The following is a 23,743-nucleotide window of genomic DNA, read 5'->3' as shown; positions in this document are numbered from 1 at the left end:
CAGCTACATGGGGAAAAAAAAAAGGAAGAAATAATAGAAAATTTTCCAATATCACCTGTGTATGAGAGTACCATGCTGTGTCCAGTCACTGGGAGTGAATTCAACAAATACAAAGCATTTATAAATTATTTATCCCAGTCACCAGTGTTTTTGCAGCACCAGGCAACTTTCTATTGTGCTACCAGTCTATTACCTAAATCTAGAAGTAAGAGTTCATCTCATTGGAGGTTCCAAATTTTAAAAATCCATACTCTGGGAGTCCATACTCAACTCATTTAAAAATGCATATAAAAATACACCACATCAGCACACTGCTGGAGAGACCTGCCCCTAAAGGTAAAGTCTTTCAGCATTCACAGACATTCCAGCATGCCCTGAGAGCTCTCCAGTCAGGCTGTACAGTAAAATCATAAAAACCAGGAATGGAATGGACCTTGAGAGTTTGGCTACTGCACTGCTTTGCCCATGGGCGGGATTATCTCCAAAGCCACCCCTGACAGGGGTTTGCCCAACCTGTTCACAAAACCTCTAATAACGAAAAATTCCAGGTGATCTATTACCGGGCTTATCTTCACCATCAGAAATGCCTAAACTGAAATTTGTGTGTAACTTCATCAGATCACTCTATGTCCTGTCTTCTGTGGACGTGGTAAAGTCTTTGGTACATCCCCCATTGCAGTGTGAGGCTGTGATCCCTCCAGATTTCTCTTCTATAGACTAAATAAACTTAGTAGTAGCATTTTTGGGGTGATCCTGAGGGACACTCTCATGTAGAGACATAAGGGATAAGGAAGTTCATTTCCAACAAGTTCATTTAGAAGTAAAAATAAAAATTTTCTGTAGAGGAGGAAAAAAGTTCAGTTTTGACCACTCAGAAGAAATGTTGCATCCAGGAGCTTTTAATAACACTGATTATTAACTGCTCATGTATATTCTGCACAAACAGGAACAAATACAATGGAAGCTTCAAAAAGAAAAAAAAAAAGGCAGTTCTTTGTCACCTTTTGGCCTTTCATAGAGGAGCTGTAAAGTTAACCGAATCAAATCCAATGGGAATATTCTCCCAGGAGACTGAAAAATTCTTTGAGAATAATACAGAAATCATGTAACACAGAATCATAGAATCATTTAGTTTGGAAGGAAATTTTAAGGATTATCTAGTCCAACCTGTAATGGACAGAGAGACCTTCCACTAAACTGGGTTGCTCAAAGCCTCATCCAAGCTGGCCTTGAACACTTTCAGAGATGGGGCATCCACGAATGACATACTGACTATTATCAGCAATGGAGTGTTCTGACAGGCAACTTGGACATATACTTGGTGTGGCAAGAACTAGAGGAAAAATAGGTAACATAATGTTGAGGGAAAGTGGGAGGTCTCTGCAATGTGGACTTTAGTATTAGCAACAATAAGAGCTGTCTGGTGGGCTGCTTTTGAGGTAGGATTGAGAAGTTCAGGTAAGAAGAAAATAAGGAAAAAACAATTGAAAAAAACCAAAGCAGTTAATTTTTTTTCTCCTATAATACAAGGGATTATACAGCTCCCAGACACACAGTACATCAACCTGGTTCTCAATAAGAGGAGATTCCCCTGAAAGAAATGGATGAAAACTTCATTGATCCTCTGTCTAAAAATTATACTAATACCACGTAAGGACGAAAATAGAGATAACTTGACTATAGGTGCAAAGACATGGGTCTCTCTTGCAATACTGATCTGGCAGCAGTCCCATTCACTGAGTCACTGAACTTCCCTTGACTTCGGTGTGTGTTTTCCTGAACTAAGGGCAGCTGGCATTGACAGGAGCTATTAAGATCTTGTGAGTTGGCCCTGCCAACCCTATCCCAAGTGCACCTCATGTCTCAGATGTTTCTGTTCCCAGCACTGATGCCCTGATCCCAGGAGGGAAAGGATCCCACATAATGCATTTAGTGCACTCCAGAGGCCCCCACCCAGTTATGCTCCTCTGGCAGCTCAGAGGCTCCAGGCTCAATTTGCCAAATGCACTGGCCTTGGGATGCCATGCTGGACTTGAGATGCCAAACTTGGGATACCATGCAGGTCTACATATTTGGAGAAAGGTGAGAGTCCCCAGCAGGATGAGAGGGTGAGTTGGCCACTCTCCTACATGCACCGTGAATGAAACAACAGCAGAGTCTACCACAGTGCCCACATCAGCCTCTTTGGAGACACAGTTTTGGCCAAAAGTCTCTGGCACAACCTGCAAACCCTGCCTGGAGAAGATGAAACCATGAGCAGACTGCTTGTGGATCAGTGCCCTCCTTCCCACACAGACATATGCTGGAGGTAAAAAACAAGCTGCTTCTCTCCAAGTCCTTGTACAAGCCCCAGCTCTCTTGTGACTGAACTGTCACGTGAAAGCCAAGATCTTAAGGGTGATTGTTGCTATCCCCTCACCAGAATGGCTTTATTTCAAGTGCAGTAGGCACGTATTTTGCGAAGGGGTGTTGGGTGAGTGCTACTGAACTGGGGAACAGGGTGAATGGAAAAAGCAAGAGGTGTGGAAGATGAGTTATACAGATGAAAGGAGGTCCTAGGAGAGAAAACATGCAGAAAAGAGGAAAAATACCCAAAGAGAGCTCACAGAACCTGGTAGAGCCCTGCAGCAGGGACTCCTTTGCGTAGGGAAAGCAATGACATCTCTGTGGAGTGATCATGACCTCACCCACTTCTTTAGGGATTCACAGTCCCATGCCTTGGCAGGACAAAAATACTTTCATTGATTGAAATTTTTTTTCTGTATTGTGTAACAGCTGGGTATGTTGGGTAACAGGATTTTCACTGCCCTATAGTTCCTTCCAGTCAACACTTCTGTCTCCCAAAAAGAAATATCAGCAAGAAAATCTGTCTAACAAGTTGTCTTTAATCCTGACTTCATCCCTTCCACAATAGAACTGGAGTGGTGTGTGAACACAAGGCACAGGGAGCACTGGAAGGAGTGCAGAGGTAAAAAGAAATGGGCCCATTGTTGGCCCCTCTCCAGGTCTGTAGGTATCTTGCAACCGGAGACTTGCATTTGACAAACCTTTCTGACATGCAAGAAACCATGGCCTTGCCCAGCACTATGCTGTATTTGGGTACTTACACAGCATCTATGTCAAGTCAAACACTGTCTTTAATTCCTAGAAGTAGCATTATCCCTGGATAAGAGTAAGAAATGAAGCACAGAGGGACTAAATATCACTGTAAGGGACTGAATTTAGCTCAAAATTAAGCACTTTAATACAAAATTACCACTTTCCAAATCAAACTGTCTTTTGTCTCCTGGATTTCTTGCAGAAGTGCTTTAAATCCTCTCCAAGTTCTTACCCAGCCCAATGACTGAAGAAAACCCTGAAGAAATGGTAACTGAGCAGCTCCTCCAGCCAGCCTGACCTCAGTCCTTCTCCAGGCCAGCTCATCTGCTTCTGGAGGGGCTGCCAGCTGGCGAGCACCAAGCTCTCTCACACGAGCTGGCACTGCCCAGGGGGTGATTCAGCCTGCTGAGGAGCTCACAGCAAGGATAAACAGCTCTGGGGCTGAAGAAAATGAAATAGTTGGATATTAATGGGAAAGGAATTGCAGGAGAAGAGTATTGCAGCTCTAATGTACATCCGTGAAGCCTCAGATGTTCTACAGAGACTGCTGCAAACACTGGGTTATGATAATGTTACTGAGGGGATAAAGACAGATAAAATAGAAGAGCATAGAGCAGAAAAAAGTCCTGCTCCATTACTGGTTTGTGTCTGAGTGGCTCTCAGAGCAAGGTAGAATGGTATAATACCGCTGAAACGTACATGGGCAAAAAAAAGCCCTCTTGCAGGCAGGAGTGTGGGGCACATAGGTGGGGGCAGAGTGAGGTCAATCCCCCATCACAGGGCTCTGACACCAGCAGCCTGTTTTTGCAATGCTTCCAACATCTCCTTGGTGGCTTTGCTTGGCATTTCTGAGATTGTAGACTTGGCAAATATTAAGGTCTTTTCTAACTTGAGAAGCTTTGAGAAATTGATGGGAGCTTTCCCCCTCCTCTTAGGTACAGCAAGCTCAGTAGTTTGCTCTGTGGCATTACAAGTGAGTTGGGGGACAGGGGAGATCTGTTTTTAACAGGGAACATTGCACCACTGAATCATCTGTACTGTACACATGTGTAGGTGCATCTGTTCCAGTGTCCATCCAGCCCAGAAGAAGAAGATGTAAGGGAGCGAAGGGGAGAAAAGGGGCTGAATTTACAATCTCAGAAATGGATTTGTCTGGGCCATGCAGTGGCATCCTAACATAGTGCGTTTCTACATCCTCCGCCTTGCTATAATTAATTTTTAATCATTCAAGCAAGTTCCCACATATCCTGTAAATCTCTTTTCTCAAATTTTGCTTTTAATGAAACCCTTGCTTGCTTTCAAAAGAAAGCTGGTTTAGGGTGTGTTCATAATGCATTTTGTTCACAGTAAACAGCATTTCCTTTTATTCCCATCCAGGGATGGTATTCAGACATCTGCACTCCACAAAAAATAGTGACTCTGGATTTACTGCTGAGTTACAATGAAGTCACTGGCTAAGTTTGCTTTTATCCCAGTGGTGCAGGTTTTAGCCCTTGAAATGCATTAGCTCCTCATTCTGAGTTGTATCCTCCCTCCAGTCTCCTTCTTAGTCCAAGTAAGCTGAGAACTGCATCCAATAAATGATTTTATTTAAAGAGGTCTATCGCAAAAGCACTCTGCCATGTCAACACCAGTACCTTTTCACCTCTTTCTGAATGGCATCTGCTAAAAGTTAACAAGGGCAATGCTCACTCCCCTGTCCTCTGTCATGGCTGTGCCCTGCACCATGGAGGCTCATCACCTGCCTCAAATTAGCCCATCCATTCCCATCTCAGCTTTGCAGCAGAAACCCACAAAAAATATTTTTCTTGTTGTTGCTTCTTGGCACAGGCTTTTGTATTTATTTCAGGCCAGGATAGTGGAGTGAAGCACTGCAAAATCTGAGTCTCAAATTCTTCTTTCCAAAAATTAACCACATCAAAACTCTGGAGGCAGTCTCTTAGCTGATCTTTTTTCTTGAACAACAGCAAAAGATTTAATTAATATTAAAGACAAACTTGAACTTTACTGCAATGCTAAACCAGAACTCCCCGGTTCCATATTTTGCTGGAGCTCTGGTCTTGTTTTTATTTTAATTTAGAAAAAAATTAAATTTCCCAGCCATGATCACATTTCAAGGCTATAGATCATGTCTGTGAATTACTAACTTCTCCCTGTCCTTCTTTCTGTGCATGATTTGTATCCTCTTCCACTGGTATCTTGGACTTTGCTTAGAAAACCTTCCTGGAGGGCTTGAATCACCCAAATAAGGTTTTTTAGTGGCCCCTTCCCAGCCTAGCGAAACTGTAGCAGCCATGACTCTTCCCCGCATAAACAGTTAAACTGGTGCAAAGTTGACTCTCATCAACCTCTGCCTGACGGGGTTCAGCAGAGGGATGATGAGAATGATACCAATGTTAGTCATGTACCCAGTGCTCCTCTTTTGCAAATCTCAACGTGTTCCACAGAGGCAGATAAGCACAGTTATATCCAGCATGCTGAGAGGGGAAATTAAGGCAGAAAGGCCAAAGGTCCTATTTTTCCAAGGGCTTTGGCCACCCAGGTTTTACCTCTGTTGAGGTGAACTCGCCCAATGTAACACCCACAGTGAACAAGTGGTGAAGTCCCTACAAGCTACCCCAGCCTTTGAGAATGAGGGTGGAGGGTGTTTCACTGCAACAACAGAAATCTCTTCTGAAATAGAATGCAAAAATCCTACTTCTCTGTTGTGATTTTTAGAATTTCATCCTGGAATTTCTTGCCATGGGCTTCCCGCCAGTGTAACCCATCCAGACAAGGTTTCAGGAAGGGAGAGGGTTTCTCAGAGTGGTAATGGCCATCTGGCTACAAACCAACAGTAAAGCAAAGAGTAAAACCCACCACCTCCTCCACTCCACTCCCACCACTCCAAACCACCCTATCCATAAGTCATAGGCCAAATTTCTTATCCTCATGCTCAGAAATATGTGCCAATGAAGCCTCACGACATCTGACTTGGATCGCTGGTGAAGCCTGGAGTTGCAATTGGCAGATGAAATACTGTCTTATCTGTCCGAAGCAAACAAGCAGGAGCACAAACACAGAATGATTAGATCAAACCACTTGATAGGCACAGGAGGTGCTTCATCCCTTGCCTGGGCTACAGGACCAAGGGACATTGGTTACTGCATTTCTCATTGGTATTTCTCATATTCAAATTTATATAACTATCCAGCACTCACAGAGGTTCATATAGATCTGAGCTTGCCCAAGAGCTGACTGGATTTCAGACTATTCATTTCTCCATGTCCTTCTTCCCTTTCTTTGTTGTTCCTCATCTCCAGCATTAGTCTCTTCAGTCTCAGCCACTACCATCTATCCTTCTTTATCATCTCCTTCTGTCCCCTGCTCTCAGAGAACCAAGTGGAGCCCAAGGCGCTAGAAATAAAGCTTATTACCTCCCACCTACAGACAGCAGAAGGTATTTCTACATTTGGAATTGTGCAAACTGGTTCTGGGGTAGAAGAAGAGACACAAATATGTGAAAGACCAGCAGAGACTGTTCCTGCAAGTAGAAGTGTGGGTTGTTTGAATTTTTATGTACCATTACTCACATGCTAATCTTCTCCAAGAGTTTGTGACATCCCCTTTTGCTCCTGCAGTTCTCCTAATTTCTCTTTAATATTCTGATGCCATTAATCTTTTTGTTCTCTGCTCCATGTTCTGAGTAAGCTGGTGTTCATTTTATTACCCTCTTCTGCCATATAACTTCCAGTATGGTCTTTCCCCCTGGTAGCAGGGGCATGCAGAAGGGAGGAAAACATCAAGGAGCAGTGTGAGCTGCACACCAGGGTTTAGAGGCAGAACCGAAACTATCTTGGCCTGTTGTCCCATCCCATAGAGCTGCTCTTGCTCTGCCCAGTATCTCATACCCTGTGCTCCAAAACAGTATTTTCTGCCTCTTTCCCTAGAAGAGGGTCTGGAATGGGACCTGTATGGCTGCATCCCCACTGGAGGCACAACCTCAACTCTCACCTGCCAACGAGTTACTCAAATCCAAAGTGTCTGTTATTCTGAGTATGATGAAATGAAGTAGAAATAAGTTATCTCACATGTGTATGTGAGCTGCAGACAGAAGGTAATCTGCCGAGTCCGCCCTGCCAGGACATCGGAGGTGCTGAACTTCTTGTTCTAGGGGCAAGCTCTTTGACTCATCCTTTCTCTGCTTCCTCAATCCTGTTCTGGAAGTGGCCCAACACTTGGGACTTCTATAATCTGTACACACTTTGCCATTTTTCCATCTCACATCCCAGACTCTGGGCTCAGAAACAGGACATAGCTGTTTTCCTTCTCTATTCCAAGACCTCCCACATCCTTTTCCTCTAATACAGCCCATAGCAAGAATTGCAATATGGTCACAGCTCTGTGCTCCTCGCCAGAAATTTTTGCCAAAAATGACAAAAAACCCTAACCAAACCACAATATTTGATAAGTCTAATTTATTTAAAACCCTGAGAAGCTTGACTGAAATATTTCCACTATTTATTCCAGCATACTTCTGGAGGCCTCTTCCAGCATACTTCTGGAAGCCTCTTCCTCTTCTCTCTCTTGGACTATGTCGCTTGCCATAAGCAAGGAAATAGAGATGTTACTTCTGTCCCATGGCACGAGCAGTCCAGCACAACCATCCATGTGTATACTTCTGTCCTACTCAAGCTGGGAGGACACAACAATTTCAAACTCCCATGTTGCTTCTACTGGGGCTTGCCTGGGAATTTTAAAGCTTCCAACTGATGACTTGAGAGCTCTGATCTCCATGAAGCTGGAAGGGAACTGGGAAGTGATTCCCAGAGGGGACTTTGGACGCAGTTCAGCTCAAGCATGAATCACTATTGCTAGAGCACAGCCAAAGCTTTGCGTCTGAGATAGCAGCAGGTCGTATTTGCAACCAGTTTGCAAAAGTAGCTCTGTAGCTTTAGTCTGCCTTGTAGTAGAGACAGTTCAGTTCCACTGGCAGCTCCTGTCAACTGCTTTCAGAGCCCTGCTCTCTGTATGTACTGTATAAGATCAATCTCTCAGCTGGTTCTGCAGGTAAGAGGGTTTTATATTCCTGGGAGGGAATGAGGCTTAGCTGTTTCTCTCCTGCTTGGCCCCACATAGTCTGTGGGACCTGCTATGCCACCAGCTGTACCACACTGATGCTGGCATTTGGGTCATTAAAAAGTAATCAGCCATAAGGGAACTCTGGCTAAGCCTCTACAAAATATAAGGAGGTTTTTTGAGGCACCTGTAACTGGTCCACGTGGCTGCATGCTAAACAATGAACTGAAACAGTCCAAGAGCACTGTCCCAGTGGTGGCACAGTGTGGGCAGAGCCTGCCAGGTAACTGTTTGGTTTGATTGCATTTATTGCCTTTTAAATAGAACAGAGGATCCCACTGAACTGTCCCATCCAGCCTCACCATCCACTGCAACAACTCACCACTGTGGTAAAACCTCAGATACCTGGCTCTCTGGACACAACTGCAAAGGCATGGGGACATTCCTCTAGACCCCTACAAGTGAGTGGCATCAAACCATCACTACAGAAGCAGGGGCTCTCTCCATAGGTGCATGAGGGTCTGTGTCCAATTAGCAGAAGATCCCCCTGAAGTGTAGATCAGGAGAATTGGTTTTAGCAGACCTCTCTGTTAATGGGGATTTCAAAACCTTGTCCGCTGCACTTGGTGTGAATCAAATTTCCAACAGCTTTATAAATACGTCACCAATGGGAGGCCTTTAGAGTAAGCATATTGCAGTTTCCTGACATTTTCATTTCTCTATCTTGACATTTGTGAAGGGCATAAGAGGCCTAAAAAAAGAAACAGCTGCTCCCAGGGCACCATATGTTTTCAATTCCATCCTGCACTGGTGTAATAGATGGTCTTATTATAAATATGCAGCAGTTTTCCAGATGAGCCTCTCCCTCCCACTTAAAATGACCTGGTACAATTGTACGGAGTGGAGATGGCTGGAAAAGAGAAGGATAACAGGCAGGAAGAATCCTGGGAGCTTTTAGGCATCCATTTAGAAGGTGCTGATGAACTACATTAATATTCAAGTTACCAGCCCAGGCCCTGATGCTGCAAATATTTAAAGAAAATCCACTTGACTGAGGTGAGTGGTTGCACAGCAATGATTGGCAGAAGTTTCCAGCCTCCGTACACCATTTCCCCCACTCCTCCATCCTTCCTGCTGCTTTTTCTGAGGTGTTCTCCTGAATTCTTAAAATGTTTCTGTAGATGATCATTTCTGTGCAAGGCAGCGTGTGGGCTGAGCAATTGCTCTCAGCAACTGTTATGTATCAGGTGATTTTCATATGGCTCTCTCTGCAAGGGACCAAGGCTCTTGCGAGACTTTGTTCTTCTTTTAAATAGCCAAACAATCCCTAACAGAATTAATATAATATAATAAAATGTAATGTAATATAGTAAAATACCCTCATTGGTTAGAACAACTGAGGTCTATAAACCAATGCAGCTGTAGCAAGGTACAGAGTCATTCTGGCATTTAAGAGGTTACTGGGTTCCTGTCTATCATCAGGCTGTCTGGACATCACTGTTATGATATTTACCTGGCATATTCCTGTTTGTAGTTATTTATACAGTGGTCCAAGTTTAACTGTTGGGATTTTATGTTCTGCATGTCTATTCTGGACTGATTCTACATGTGTAGGGTTAATTTCAACCAGAATGGCTGAAAGTAGAAAAATACATTTGTAGTGGCTGTTTCTTAGAAAAAAAACAAATGTACTCATGTTTTGGAGTGGTGAATTTAGTTTGACAATGAGAATGATTGTCAAACCTCAGGATGTGCTGCTGGCCTCATGCGTGGAAATCCACCCTCACTGCATTGTCCAAATTGTGTCCCTCGAATTGCAGCTCGCACATGCGAAGGAGAGATGTGCTGGAGCACAGCCAAATTCCTACAGGATTTCTTTGCATTGTCCAAGCTGCTGCTGCAGTTACAGTAACCACTCAGGCCAGCTCCAGACCCCAGACCTGGAAGAGGGAGGATCAGTTTCACTCCAGTGTAGTCAGATGAAGCAAGGGAGAGGTTGAAGAAAGACACAAAAGGAGTCTTTAACTTGATGGACCTTTACCCTAAGTACATCTACAAAAATCACAGTGGGTTTTCTCTTTCCAGAAGAAGTTTTTTGGAGGGTAAGTGCTTGGTCGGTTGTGTCACTGGGTAAAGTTCCCTGAGTGTGGCAATTGACTCCTGAGTGTGTATGGTCTGGAGCTGGACACCTCATACATACTCAAAACCCTGTAGTGCAAACCTTGATATTTTCTCTTACATTATGACCAACTCCAACTCACGCAGCAGAATTCACACTGTAAGCAAACTAGCTGAGGGACTAGTAGACAGGAAAAGTTATGGTGGAGAAGAGGGAAGAGCAAGGGCAAGGGCAAGGAAAATTTGTGCAAGTGAAATAGCTGATATGAAATCGCGTAGGGGGAGGAGGTGGAAAAGTGGGATGTAGATGAGCCAAATACTCCTGTATGGTGATGAGTGAGTCTCTGGAACACAGATCCTCAACATGTAATGTTCATTACATTATAAGATCAGAAGAGACTAGTTCTGTAGCTTCAGTTACCTGCTTAGTACTTGCTTCTCAGCTAGCGCCTGCTGCAGGTCTAGAATCCATGCTTAACCTAGAGGATACCCTGTTCTGAAATATTAGTATTGACTTCAAAGAAGCTAGTGAGGTATGGATTTTCCATCAGAAGCCTCAGTAAGAAATTTCAGTGACTGATATCTCTCGAAATTGACATATCATTCATGATTTACTTCAAATACAGATTTCCCCAACTGCACCTTTCAGCACTGGATCTGGTTATGCCTGTGTCTATATCTATGTCTATGAGGGTACAAAACTTCTATGCTGTCAAATTATTCCTCCTTATGCAGACTCTTATAAACAGTGACAAAAGTCTCCCCTTGTACTCAAATAGATCAACATCTTTGAATCTCAGTGAAGGGCATGTGTTCCAGACCTTCAATCTTCTCTGTGATTTTTTGAGTTCTCTCCAACTTGATGAAAGAAGGAACCCAGACTGGACATGATATCCCAAGAATAATCAGATGTCTTCAAATACAGAAGAAACAAAACCTCCCAAGTCTTAGCTGAGACCACTTCATTTCTTCTGCCAAGTTCTGATGAGGGCTGACTGGCCATTTCATGGAAGTAGCTGATATCAGCTGGTCAACCCTGCTGTGACTTAGCCTGGTTTTGCCCATGTCTTGGTTTTTCAGAAAGGCAACCACATATTCTAAGTATGACCAAACTGTTGGCCACCTATAGGCATGACCTTACCTTCAGCTGTCTTGAATGTACCACTTGTTTATGTTTACATGCATTTTGAGTCATTAAGGATCACCCAAGAGTGATGAGGGAGCTGGCGGAAGAGCTCGTCAAGCCGCTCTCCATCATTTACCAACAGTCCTGGCTCACTGGGGAGGTCCCAGATGATTGGAAGCTGGCGAATGTCACGCCAATCTACAAAAAGGGCCAGAAAGAGGACCCAGGAAACTGAAAGCCTGTCAGCCTGACCTCAGTGCCTGGCAAGGTTATGGAGCAGATCATCCTCAGTGCAATCACTCAGCACCTACAGGATGGACAAGGGATCAGACCCAGCCAGCATGGGTTTAGGAGGGGCAGGTTCTGTCTGACCAACCTGATCTCCTTTTATGATCAGGTGACCTGCCTGGTGGATGAGGGGAAGGCTGTGGATGTGTCTACCTGGACTTCAGCAAAGGCTTTGACACCATCTCCCATAGCATACTCCTGGAAAAGCTGGCAGCCCATGGCTTGGACAGGGGCACTCTCTACTGGGTTAGGAACTGGCTGGAGAGCCGGGCCCAGAGAGTGGTGGTGAACAATACTGCATCCAGTTGGCGGCCGGTCACCAGTGGTTGACCCCCAGGGATCAGTATTGGGACCAGTTCTGTTTAATATCTTTATTGATGATTTAGATGAGGGGATTGAGTTCACCATCAGCAAATTTGCAGATGATACTAAGCTGAGGGGAGTGTTGATCAGCTGGAAGGCAGGAGGGCTCTGCAGAGGGACCTGGAAAGCCTGGAGAGTTGAGCTGATTCCAACGAGATGAGGTTCAACAAGGCCAAGTGCCGAGTCCTGCACTTTGGTTACAACAACTCCATACAGTATTACAGGCTGGGGGCAGAGTGGCTGGAGAGCAGCCAGGCAGAGGGACCTGGGAGTCTGGATTTGACAGGAAGCTGAATATGAGCCAGCAGTGTGCCCAGATGGCCAAGAAGGCCAATGGCATCCTGGACTGGATCAGGAACAGTGAGGCCAACAGGTCCAGGGAAGTGATTCTTCCCCTGTACTCAGTGCCTGTGAGGCCACACCTGGAGTACTGTGTCCAGTTCTGGGCCCCTCAGTTCAGGAAGGATATTAAGCTGCTGCAGCAGGTCCAGAGAAGAGCAACGAGGCTGATGAAGGGACTCAAGCACATCTCCTGTGAGGAGAGGCTGAGGGAGCTGGAGTTGTTTAGCCTGGAGGAGGCTCGGGGGAGACCTCATCACTCTCTACAACTCCCTGAAAGGAGGTTGTAGCCAGGTGGGGGTTTGTCTCTTCTCCCACGCAGCTATCAGTAAGACAAGAGGACATGGTCTTAAGCTCTACCAGGGGAGGTTTAGGTTAGATATTAGGAAGAAATTGTTTACAGAGAGAGTAATCAGGTGTTGGAATGGGCTGCCCAGGGAAGTGGTGGATTCTCCATCCCTGGAGGTTTTTAAGATGAGACTGGATGTGGTACCTAGTGCCATGGTCTAGTAACCACAGTGGTAGTGGATCAAAGGTTGGACTTGATGATCTCAGAGGTCCCTTCCAACCTGGCCGATTCTATGATTCTATGATCTTTACCCAGATTGTCCCACTATCTTTATTTCTTACCTCTTCCAATCTGATTTTTTTTTTCAAACCAGTGACAAAAATGTCCCTGAGGATTGGACTAGTGGAAGACATCTGCAAGATTTCTTTAGGAAATAGCCTGTTCAACAATTAGTCTCCAATTATCTTTTGAGACTTCGCTGGGTTTTATCCTTTTAATGTATATCTTATAGGTTTTCTATCACAGTAGCTTCTTTTTCAGGAATGTAAGGGGAATCAAATATTTTATAGAATTGGAAGTATATGCTATATTTATGCAGTTACCCTTATCCATCACCTTAGGAAATTCCTAAATATCACACACTGGTACTGTTGGCCTGTTTTTCATAAATAATTGATTGACATTATTAGTATTAAACTGCTTTAATTCCTCATAGTAAAGTGCTATAACTGTAGTCCTCTGTTTCCCTCCAGTCAAGGTCAGGGCAACTGACTCAGTTTTAATCAGGTCATTCTATTTGCCCCTTTCAGAGTTAAATAAAGATAAATAGAGTATTTCAGGAACTTTATCACTCCAAAGAGCTCAAAAAATTACAATTGCATATGCTATAATATAAAATAAAGAAGCAGAATATTATTCATCCAGCATAATTGTGTGAGTTAATTTTCTGCATAAGTTATTATCTAAACAAACGCATTTCTTAAAGGGTGCTAAAAGAATGTACCTTAGTTTTTCAAGATAGCAACAGTGTTTCCAGTTTTGTCAGTGTATTATCTTTTCACCTATTTAAATACCTTTGATGACAGTTTGTGTGTGGTGTCATTCAGTCCAGGTGAAAACTAAGCATCCCTTGAGAAATTTAAGAAATAACAGCATGGATCATGCAAAAAAAAAGTACCTGTGATGTATAAACAGGACTAGCCCAACCTAGTAGCAATTACCAAAAACAAACAAGAGGAACATCTCTCAAAATGGGGAGTGTGCCAGTTTAAACAAACCTCCATCAAGGTCTACAGGAAGTTCTGCAACCAGTAACTCCAGCGTGCTTTGGTCTTGGCACTGAAAGGAGGAAATATCATCACAAGGATTAACTTTTCCTGGACAGTGAATACAGTATGCAGGACTGCTATATACTTGCTTTCCAACACCAAGCCTTGCATGATGGCACCCCCACTTGCACTTACTTGCACTGAAGGCTTGTTAACAATTCTCTGCATGGTTGCTTCTGCTTTCTTGGTGTTCATCTTCCAGCATCACTCAACACCATAAGAATAGTTTTTCAAAGGAGTCCAACCCAGAAAACCTTTGACTTGACCAGCTCACGTGTAAGACAACTGTGTGAATACAGAGTAGAATACACTTTATCCCATTGCGTAGATAATCTATAGTTAGTTGATGTTTACTCCATCATCATGGGCAGGCAAATATTTTGCTGATGTAGCCTATGATGTCTTTACAAAATTGGGTTTTGCAATATCCCTGTCAAGTTCCCTTTTGGGGAGGTACTTCTCACTTGCCACTGAACTGTAGGCTAACACAAGATGCATCTTGTGTTAGATGTAAACTCAAAAGAGCTTACACTTTGAACAGAGAAAAAGACGGGAAAGGAAAAAAAACACCACATGTTCAGGTGAAACAAATTTCTTGAGGACATCCAGCAATTAAGGGATGGAGTTGGCAAAAAATGAATGTTGTGGATCCTCACTTGCAAGCTAAGAGGCTTTGAGGTCATTTGAGGACCAGTCCCTCTTGACTGCAGGACAAGGCCTGTGGACCTAATCTACTGAATTTAAATGGTCCTGAATTGCATGTTAACTATTAAGCATCATTGTTTCAGAAACAATGGATACCTCTTGACTGGGAGGGAGTTCCCAAGCATGTTCCACATGTCAAGTGGCAAGAACTGTAACTGGAGTAATTTCTTACTTTCTTCAGTGGCAAAGAGCAGTCAGTTGTGCCAGTCACCACTAATAAATTACGCTGTTCTTCCCTTGTCACCAGACATGCTCACACACACACACATTTCTAATATCGAAGTCTGGGTTGCATTTATTAGCAAGTGCTGATGTGTTAAGTACCACACCTCCTTCTTGGGTCTATGCGTAATTTTTTCCTTACCCTGTGAAGAACCAGGACATAACCAATCTTGACTCCCTTTTCTCTACTAATGCCTTCAGGCAGAACCTTTTATGCCTGCAAAACTAGAAGCATCAGCACAAAACTGCCTAGGATTAGTCCCTTTGCCTTTTATGGCAAAACAAACAGGTCTTCTTGAGGTCATATTCAAAATGACTGTGAAAAATGTGATGGGGGAAAGTTTTGGCCGCTTGCCAGTAGCTGTTCACATGTCTTTGTTCCTGTTGATGAAAACCATACTGATTGCAAGGCTGACATCCTCATGGACTCGCTGCATGTGCACACAGGAACCATGCAGTTATAAGCCAAGCAGATTTTGCACAGAGCTTCTCACCAGCACTTTCCTAGGGGAGGGAAGGTGGCACTGGTGGCTCTGCCCCTTGCTCAGATCACTTTGCCACCACATCTGGAATACCTACTGAGTCCCTCTGTCACAGCTGCTCAGTTCTCCCTCACCCAGTTTACCACAGATCCCCAATATTTGAAAGTGTAGCTCAGATTTCTAATGCATTAACAAAACATGCTGATGCAATATTAGTTTGGTGGGATGTAATTAACAGATGTTAATTAGAAATTTATTATTGAGGTATTCTGCTGGTTCACAATTTATTCCTCTGGATTGAAAGAGCCTGTCTCTCTGCTTTGTGTAGCTCTTTTTGATCTTCTTTCTGTGATTCTGATAATGGTCCCTCCCCCCCTTAGGAAGAAAAATCCTTTTATCCTCTTTTCCTCTGGGTGTTTGGCTCTGTTCTCCAGCTTCACAAGGGTAGGGGGGATAAAGCTAAAAGATCCCTCCAAAAATAGTTTTGGTGATTAGGACTCTTCCTACCCTTGGAGGGCTTGAGTGTATTATCTTCTGCCGAGCTCTGTCTTCACTCCTGTATTGTGCAAGGATGGACAAAGCTCAGGGAGCTTGGCAGTGAGGTTCAGGTTAGCTAGAGTGAAAGACGTCTCTTCCCTGTGCCAGAGATGGATGCTGCTGTGAAGTCAATGGGAAATTTTACCAGCAGCAAATAAAGAGCCACATTCAAATGCCCCTCTGACACGGGCAGTGTTGGAAAGCAGTCTGTTCCCAATCTTTGCTGCCAGATGCAGAGGGGTGGAGGATGCCTGTGGTGGGGTGGCAGTCTTTGCCCTCCCCTTAAGACCTTCTCGCTCTCCTCCAGCATTGCTCTCCTCATAGGGAGCAGAGACCAGAGGAGCTGCTTGCCTGTCTCCCTTCCTAAGTAAGGGAGTGGAGGTGGATGCAAAGACCATTCTTTGGAGTGGTGTCTGGCTCTCACCTGCTTAGAGCTAGCCTCCGTGTCCTTGCTTTTGTCTCCCAAAGGCAATTTCCAAAACTGTGCCAAAGGAAGGCAGTTCTCGGAACAACTTCAGCCCAGTGGAGACACAAGGACAAGCCATGTCCTGCCATGGGGCTCCCCTGTGAAGGCAGAGGCAGGGTGAGGACAGCCCTTACCTTGAGCCTTTGGAGATTTCCATGAAGCTGGAAAGCCAATGAGCAATCCAGATTGCTCAGCAGGGCCATCAAGGTTGGAAGGAAACCCCTGAAAAGAGAAGGAAACCCCCCAAAAGAGAAGGAACCCCCCAAAAGAGAAACCTGACATGTCCATGGGCATTACACAGAGGCAAATTATTCATCGGAAATGTGTAGGCAAAACTTAGGTGTTTTTCTCAGCAGAAGCTCAGCAGCTGGGAGGTCCTGGAAAAGTCCTGGGCAAGCACTTCTAAGCAAGCCTTCAGTGATGTTGGGGGAGAGGCTGAGAGCTGTCATGGTGTTTCAGGACCTGGGTCTGCAGGCAAAGAAATGAGCACTTGGGGATTTTTTTTTAATCTCAGCTTCTAGATCTGAAGTGTGGGGACCAGAGCTCACATCTGTGAATGTCAGGGGAAAAAAAGCTCTGTGCTGTGTAAGCAGCATGCTAGCTAGAGCAAAAAAAGTGGTGCACTGAGAGTTTGATGTGATCAAATAAAAACAGCCACTCAGACTGCGAATGAGGTAAAATAATTAAAAATTTGAACAAAGCTCTTTCCAACTCCCTCCTGTTTTTTTCCCTTAGGCATTTGATGCATTGCTTCAGCTCACCCCGGGAAACCATACTTAATTTGAACCTGGATTCAAATCACCTGAGCCCTGGTCGAAAAGTAAATGCAAAATCAAATCAATTTCATGTAAAGCTGAGTACAGCCAGCTACTGGGAATTGCAGCCACTGCCAGCAATTATCACAGTTGTGATGGTTATTTCCAGAGACACTTGATTTTTTGTTTTTACAGGCTCCACTTCTTAACACACGAACTCAAAAATTACCTTTTACGCTTCACCACTGAAATATTATTAATTTGCTAAAAAAGATTAAAGAATCAATCAATATCTCAGAAGTTTAGAACTTGCCAAAGAGTCTTAATTTACATTCAAAATATTTCTATGTGAAAGGTGCCCCCAATGTAATAGAAATTTTCAGAATTCTCTTGGAGGCTTCCTCTCACTGTCTCCAGATAACACAAGTCAGTTCTCTCTTTCACTTCTGTAGTCATGGCCTCTTTTGGCAGATGAGGTCTGAGTCAGAAACTCTTCCTGCACTGATGATATGGCTTTGCTGACTGGCTTGGTACTCACTCAGAAGGTTTTGCAAACCATCTCTGAAATCCATACCAGTCCACTCTCTTTTAACTTTCTGAGGCCCCTCTTCAGCAGAAATTTGCCCTTCAGAGAAGTCTTTATGGCTGAAGAGACTCCTTAAAGAGTCCACAACACAGTGCTGGTAGAGGAAGGGCAAACTGTGCATTTAGTGTGCTCACAGCCACTCACTTGCCTGAGAAGGGATGTTTAGGAATTTGGGATCAGTGGCTTAGAAGGGCTCTGAGCAGCTTCGAGGAGAAGCCAGCTACCTCTCTTCCATCAAATTTCTATTTGCGTATTAATGAAGATACTCTGCACTGAAACCATAACATTTAATACAACATTTCAGACTTATGAAACATATGAGGCTGAGAATCAGGGAAGAGAAGCAACAACTTTGGAACTGGGTGACCTGGCCTACGTCAGGACAAGTAAACAGCCGAGCTGATGAGCCGGTGAACAACCTCGTGGCTGTCTGCTCACGCAAGGTTCAGAAAAGACCCCAAAACCCAAAAAACTATAACTAAAACAAACAAACAACTATGCCTCCCCCTAATGCTAAATATGAGAATTTGAGCCTTTGCAGTGATCAAGATCAGGTTAAAGAATCTTTTGTCCAAGAAAGAGTATGATGTACCAGCTCACATATTTGTGCTGAATATTTCAACTATCTCTAACTGCAATTATACAATCGCCATTCTAAATATACTTTTTCTAGTGAATGGCAATGAAAAAATGTTACCAGGTTGCTTGGGAGGGTGCTCTGCTTTGGTTTACAGTGGGGTTGTAGCTACAGACAACTGTTAACATCCAGCTACATTATTCAGGTACCTTTCTGAGTTAGGCATCTTCGTAATAAATGGCATCCTGAGCTTTCTTAACTGGGAATACTGTCTTGAAAATAAGAGCTTGTGATTTTATTCAGATTACTTACTGCAGCATCACAAAATTTGGCCCAAGATGTTTATGAATTGGGGCAGATCCAGAACTACAGAGGTCAGGAAGAGTTCAAGTTCATACATAATGTATGACGTGTTTTAATAAGGCTCATTTCATACTTCAGTTTGTCTGCCTGCCTTTGCATGAAGCTGTAAAGCCACAGGCATCACTGTTCAAAATTAAAAAAGCACGGCTAAAACCCTCACCCTCTGCACTTTTAAAGTCAGGTCTGTTTTCCAGGTCACTCCATGAAGCCCCATCACAGCTGCACAAGGCGGTTGCCCTGTGCAGCGCAGGAACTTCTGCCCTCCCAGCTAATTATCCAGTTCTTTGTTTCAGCTCTTCTGTTTGCTCAGGGCATGTCAGCCGTGGGAAATTCCTGCCTTTGCTGGGAAGTTGCTAATGGTTGAGCAAAAACTTTTTTACATAGATTAGGCCTTTAAAGGTGGTTACTTATACCCACTAATATGGATGGACACTTTCTGCTATACATTGCTTTGCTCTCTTTCCCAGCTATTAAGGAATGCAGCATCATGAGAGCCAGTTCTGCAAGATGCTGAACCTTTGGCTGTCATCCAGCAAAAACTTAAATATAGGGATAGCCCCATTGACTTCAGCTGGTTGGAATGAGCCCTTAGGCACAGATCCTCAGAGGCATCTGGGCAACTGGCTCCCGAGGTCTGAACTCAGGGTCTGTTTGCATGTGTGATATATTTGGTGCGTGAGACAGGGGCTATTTAATCAAATAGCTCTTCCCTTTGGCTGTACTCTTTTTGCAAGATGAAGATTCACAATTTTCATAGTCACAATTGGGGACTACAGAATTGGATGTGTTGATTTGAGTTTCTCACTCACAGGAATGTGTCCTAAAATCCTACTTATAAATGCATCAAGCAGTATTCTGAGCATCAGTCTGTGTTCAGGTAGAAGCTTCAGCTTTACTGCTCTTTTCCCATGTACAAGGTAGCTATCATAATGCTATTTTTTGAAGTGAGAGAATGAGTTCTGGAGCACCTAGATAGCTCACTAAAGATCACACAATGGGTCAGCAATTATGCCAGAAAGGGAAAAATCAGATTTCCTAAGCCATTAGACAGCACAGCTCCTCCTGTGGGTGAGAAGAAGGGGATAAGACCTGGCCCATTTTCCAGCCTGGCAGTGCCCATAGCTGGTGGATGAGAATATGTTTGGTCCCCTGGTTGCAGGCACAGTGCAGGTGCCAGTCTAAAACAGTTTGTGCAGGCACACTTTTCTGCAGTAATTAAAACTAAATTTGAAGACAGGAATGCTTTTAAATTCCTAGATCTAGGTCCCTGCTCTGATTTTATCATGAAATCATATCAAGGGGAGAATCTTCCTTCTCTCCCCATTTATTTTCACCAAAGGAAACCTGTTTTCAGACTGCGGTGGAGAAATATGCTGTGGTCAGGCTCAGACCCTGCAGACCAGGACTCCAGCATATGTCATGGTTTACATCACAGAGCAGCTTAAGCATGGCCTTCCTCTGACATCTGTTCAGAAAGGAAATATTACAGCAGAGTGAGTGTCTGGCTGTGCTGTCGGATTCAGTTCTGGGTAAACACAGAGGCTGTGGTAGATGAGCACGTATTTGTTTTACTTCCTTAAGAAGCAACTGCATGACAAATATATGTAGCTACATCAATATACCAGAAGTATGCCAAATTCAAACACTTTGAATTTCTTTTACACCAATTACACAATTTCTTTTACACTAGAGAATATTTCAGTCTTGCTTGGCAAAAGGCACTTCCAGCATGCAGCAGTGGGTGCCTGTACAAATATCAGAGAGAGATTATGGATTAGTACCTAAACATGCTTATGACATTTTGTCAGGGGGAGTTTAGACTGGATTTTAGGAAAAGGTTCTTCACCCAGAGGCTGGTCAGGCACTGGGTCAGGCACCTGGCAGAGTTCAAGAAGTGTTTCGACAATACTGTCAGGCATGTAGTGTGATTTTTGGGGTTGTCCTGAGAAAGGCCAGGAGTTGATCCTTGTGGGTACCTTCCAACTCAAGATATTCTATGATTCTATGACATATAGGATGGCCCCTCAGTTCTCTACTGTATGGCTGTTAATTTCCAATCTTGATATCAAGGTTCCCATTCTTATTGCTGAGGTCTAGGATTCATTTGCTTCTAAATCCCTTTGCAGTGCCCTAGGGCATCCTCATCTCACCTTTAGCTACTGTTTCAAAAGGGCATGGGTGCCCCTTAATTACATCTGACAGCCTTGAGGGGTATCCCAGGCAGGTCTACTTACCCTTGTGTGGATGATCTTCTACCTCCCTTCAGGTTCATATTGTGTTTGCTGTGCTTACAGATCCAGTAATTGTACATCCCTCACAAACCTACTGTTTTCACTCCACACAGCTTTTTCAACGTCTGCTTGGCCAGCAAATGCACTTTGGGGCCAGATTCAACATAACTGGGCCTTATGCTCAAAGATGAGAAGGGGATAGAAAATGGAAATCGTTCTTCCTCTGTCTTTGCAGTTATGACAGCAGAGGAAGTAAAAATGTTAAGTCTTCAGAAGGGAGATCTTCAGGCAATTCATTGGGTACCAAGAGCCTTCTGGAAACACTTTTTCATCTGAGGTGTCTTAATGATCCCGAACTGCTAGTTCCTTAGAAGGTGACAGATGAAGAGCACAAAGCCAGAGGCAAACTTCTCACCCTGGAAAGTGACCATAGGGTGGCTCAAGGCATGCTGCAGCGGAAGGAGAGGAAGAACAGGGACACAGCCCCACTCCTGCCACACTTACTGGAGCCAGCTAGTATGTTCTTTGGCCTCCTGATTCAGCTGCCTCCCAATGCCACCCTGTGGGATGAGATGCTCAGAAGCAGCATCTCTTTGCCTTCCTGCCCTCAGCAGGCAGCTGCCAGGCCTCAGTGAAGTCCAGGGTACCAGTGACTTGGCCACCAACTGCTCAGAGGGGAGCAAAGTGGGTACAAGTCTTCATTTTCCCCATGAACTTGGAAAATGGAGCTGTGCTGCCAGGTCCTCTGTGCAAGCACACAGCAACATTTTCAGCCCAGCCTCAGGGAAATTAAACATAACCCTTGCCAGGAGTTGCTTCTGTCATGGTTCCTGAGACATGAATGGTGCTGGAGATGTTTTATGCAGTAAATAAAGCCTGATGGATAGGATAACTGTCTACCAAATCACCAGGACAAAAACCCGAGGAGGAGAAAAACTGTTTAAGCTGGAGATAACATTAGCCCAACAACAAGTGGATATAAACTGGCAGTGAGTTTAATCTGTTCACCAGTTCAGGAGGAGTCTTTCAGCAGGAGCGGGACACTGCAGTTTCTTAAAAACAGATGCTCACGGGGGTATGATACGCAGTACTTGATGCTTTGGCTGTAGAAAGGAACCAGGCTTGCTGACCAAGTAGTCCCTAGCAGTCTGTATTTCTGAAGCTTTCATGTCAAGGAGGCAGCTCAAGATACACAACATGCATCTTTAAAGTATTGGATTGCATTAGCGGCTTCCCATCCAACACAGGGTTGTATGACCAGAGTGAGACCTTACGCTGCCAGAGACAATGAACACTGAACTCCCCAGAGCCCAAAGTTCAGCCAACTCTCCTGTACCAGACCATAGGATTTAATGACACTTTCCCATTTCTGCTTTCTGATGCTGAAAGATTAGTGCAGCATTGACACTGCCTTGTTTAATGTATTGCGAAGAAGTTCCTAATGATGACTCAACAAATACTAACACCAAACATTCCTTGGTTAGAAGAGCTGAGCCCTTCCAGCTGGGCGTCATGTTTGTTAAAAGCTACAAATGTTTTAACTACCTCCCTAAGCAAAACCCAGTATCATTTAGGCTCCAATTAAAGAGAAAATAAAAAAGATTAAATGCTACACGACAGTGTTTTCATACCTTTATTTTATAAGTTGCTGCTTCCCAACCATCCATCCTATGTTTGCTTGCTCCTGACAGCCTCATAGAGAAGAGGGTGTGGGACTAGGGCAGGGAGAGGCCAGAGGTAGATTAATGACGACTTTCTGAAATTTATGCTGGTTAGAGAGAAGTGAAATTACAACCAGAAATGGCTGTTAAGTGTCAGCATAACACTTCAGGCAACACTGGACTGATTCTTCATGGCTTTCATTTACTGAGCCAGCCTCAAACGAACACCATCAGCAGGCAGGAAGGTGCAGAACAGCATAAGGAACATTTCCTCTTGTAGCTTCTGAATACTTAATTTGCTCAGAGTCTGAATCCTGTTCACTCACACTGTAAGCTTTAATGCATTCCCTTTTATTTCCTTATATGTCTGCAAAATCTCCTCTGCAGGATGCTGGATGCATGGTCAGTTGTGCTAACAGTATATCCAAAATTTGCAGCAGGCACTTGATTTTGGCTCTTCCCCTTTTGATAGCCCTGAGGTGAAAACCTGACTGTGCCCTTTGTGTAAACTTCCTGGAGGAATGCAGCAGCAGCACAGATGAAGGAAGTACTGAAATTTTGAGGAAAGGATGTTATGAGCTTCCCTCTGTGCCAGTCCTTGAATAGCTCAGCAATCTCTGAAATCCCCTCTCACAAACTCATGCTTCTTGAAAGGGGTCAGTGCTCAATGCCAAAACCCAGCCTGTTTGTTCCTGCCACTCTGATGAAATTCTACAAGGCAACTCAAGCACAGAGGGTTTATCTGAGCAAGGCTGCACTTCCATGAAAACCCTAAGCATCAGCATGAGAAAACACTCAGTTTTGGTTTCAGTCATACACACTACTGTTCAGTGGGGGCTATTTTGATGTTAAAGAATGAGTGCAGAGATGACTACCCCCATATGCAGATCCTTTATTCCAGGAGAAGTACCTTAACTGACTTACAAAAGAGCAAGGTTCTCCTCTCTGGAACCAGAGTGTATCTCCATCTACCACAATGTCCATTAAATAGGCTAGGGAAGGGGCTGGGCATTCAGACTAGCTAATGGGTATAGTCTTTATCTGTGTTACCAGAGTGGGCTATCAGCTATCAGCTTCCGAAGCAAGGCTTATTGGGAATGGTGAGAAGGCTGAAATGCTGAAATTGCCTGTGCATAGAGAGGCCATACAT

General features: G+C 44.0%; 1 protein-coding gene across 5 annotated transcripts in view; it reads right to left on the bottom strand.

Moving 5' to 3' along the window:
* Positions 1 to 9,323: 9,323 nt before the first annotated feature.
* FAM76B (family with sequence similarity 76 member B) overlaps positions 9,324 to 23,743 on the bottom strand; it is a 61,803-nt gene continuing 47,383 nt past the window's right edge. For 4 of the 5 annotated variants that reach the window (XM_027641573.1, XM_027641995.1, XM_027641720.1 and 1 more), the window contains one exon: positions 20,363 to 20,446. In XM_027641573.1, coding sequence (XP_027497374.1) covers positions 20,369 to 20,446 — 78 coding nt within the window. In that variant the 3' untranslated portion in view covers positions 20,363 to 20,368. Of the gene's footprint in view, positions 9,426 to 9,900; positions 10,098 to 20,362; positions 20,447 to 23,743 lie in introns of those variants that run through there. The other variant, XR_003527456.1, reaches the window with a different exon arrangement.

This window comes from Corapipo altera, unplaced genomic scaffold (genome assembly GCF_003945725.1).
Source record: "Corapipo altera isolate COAL_440 unplaced genomic scaffold, ASM394572v1 0, whole genome shotgun sequence".
NCBI lineage: Eukaryota > Metazoa > Chordata > Aves > Passeriformes > Pipridae > Corapipo > Corapipo altera.
The sequence above is the reverse complement of the archived record's forward strand: the minus strand, read 5'-3'. Positions and strand labels throughout refer to the sequence as shown.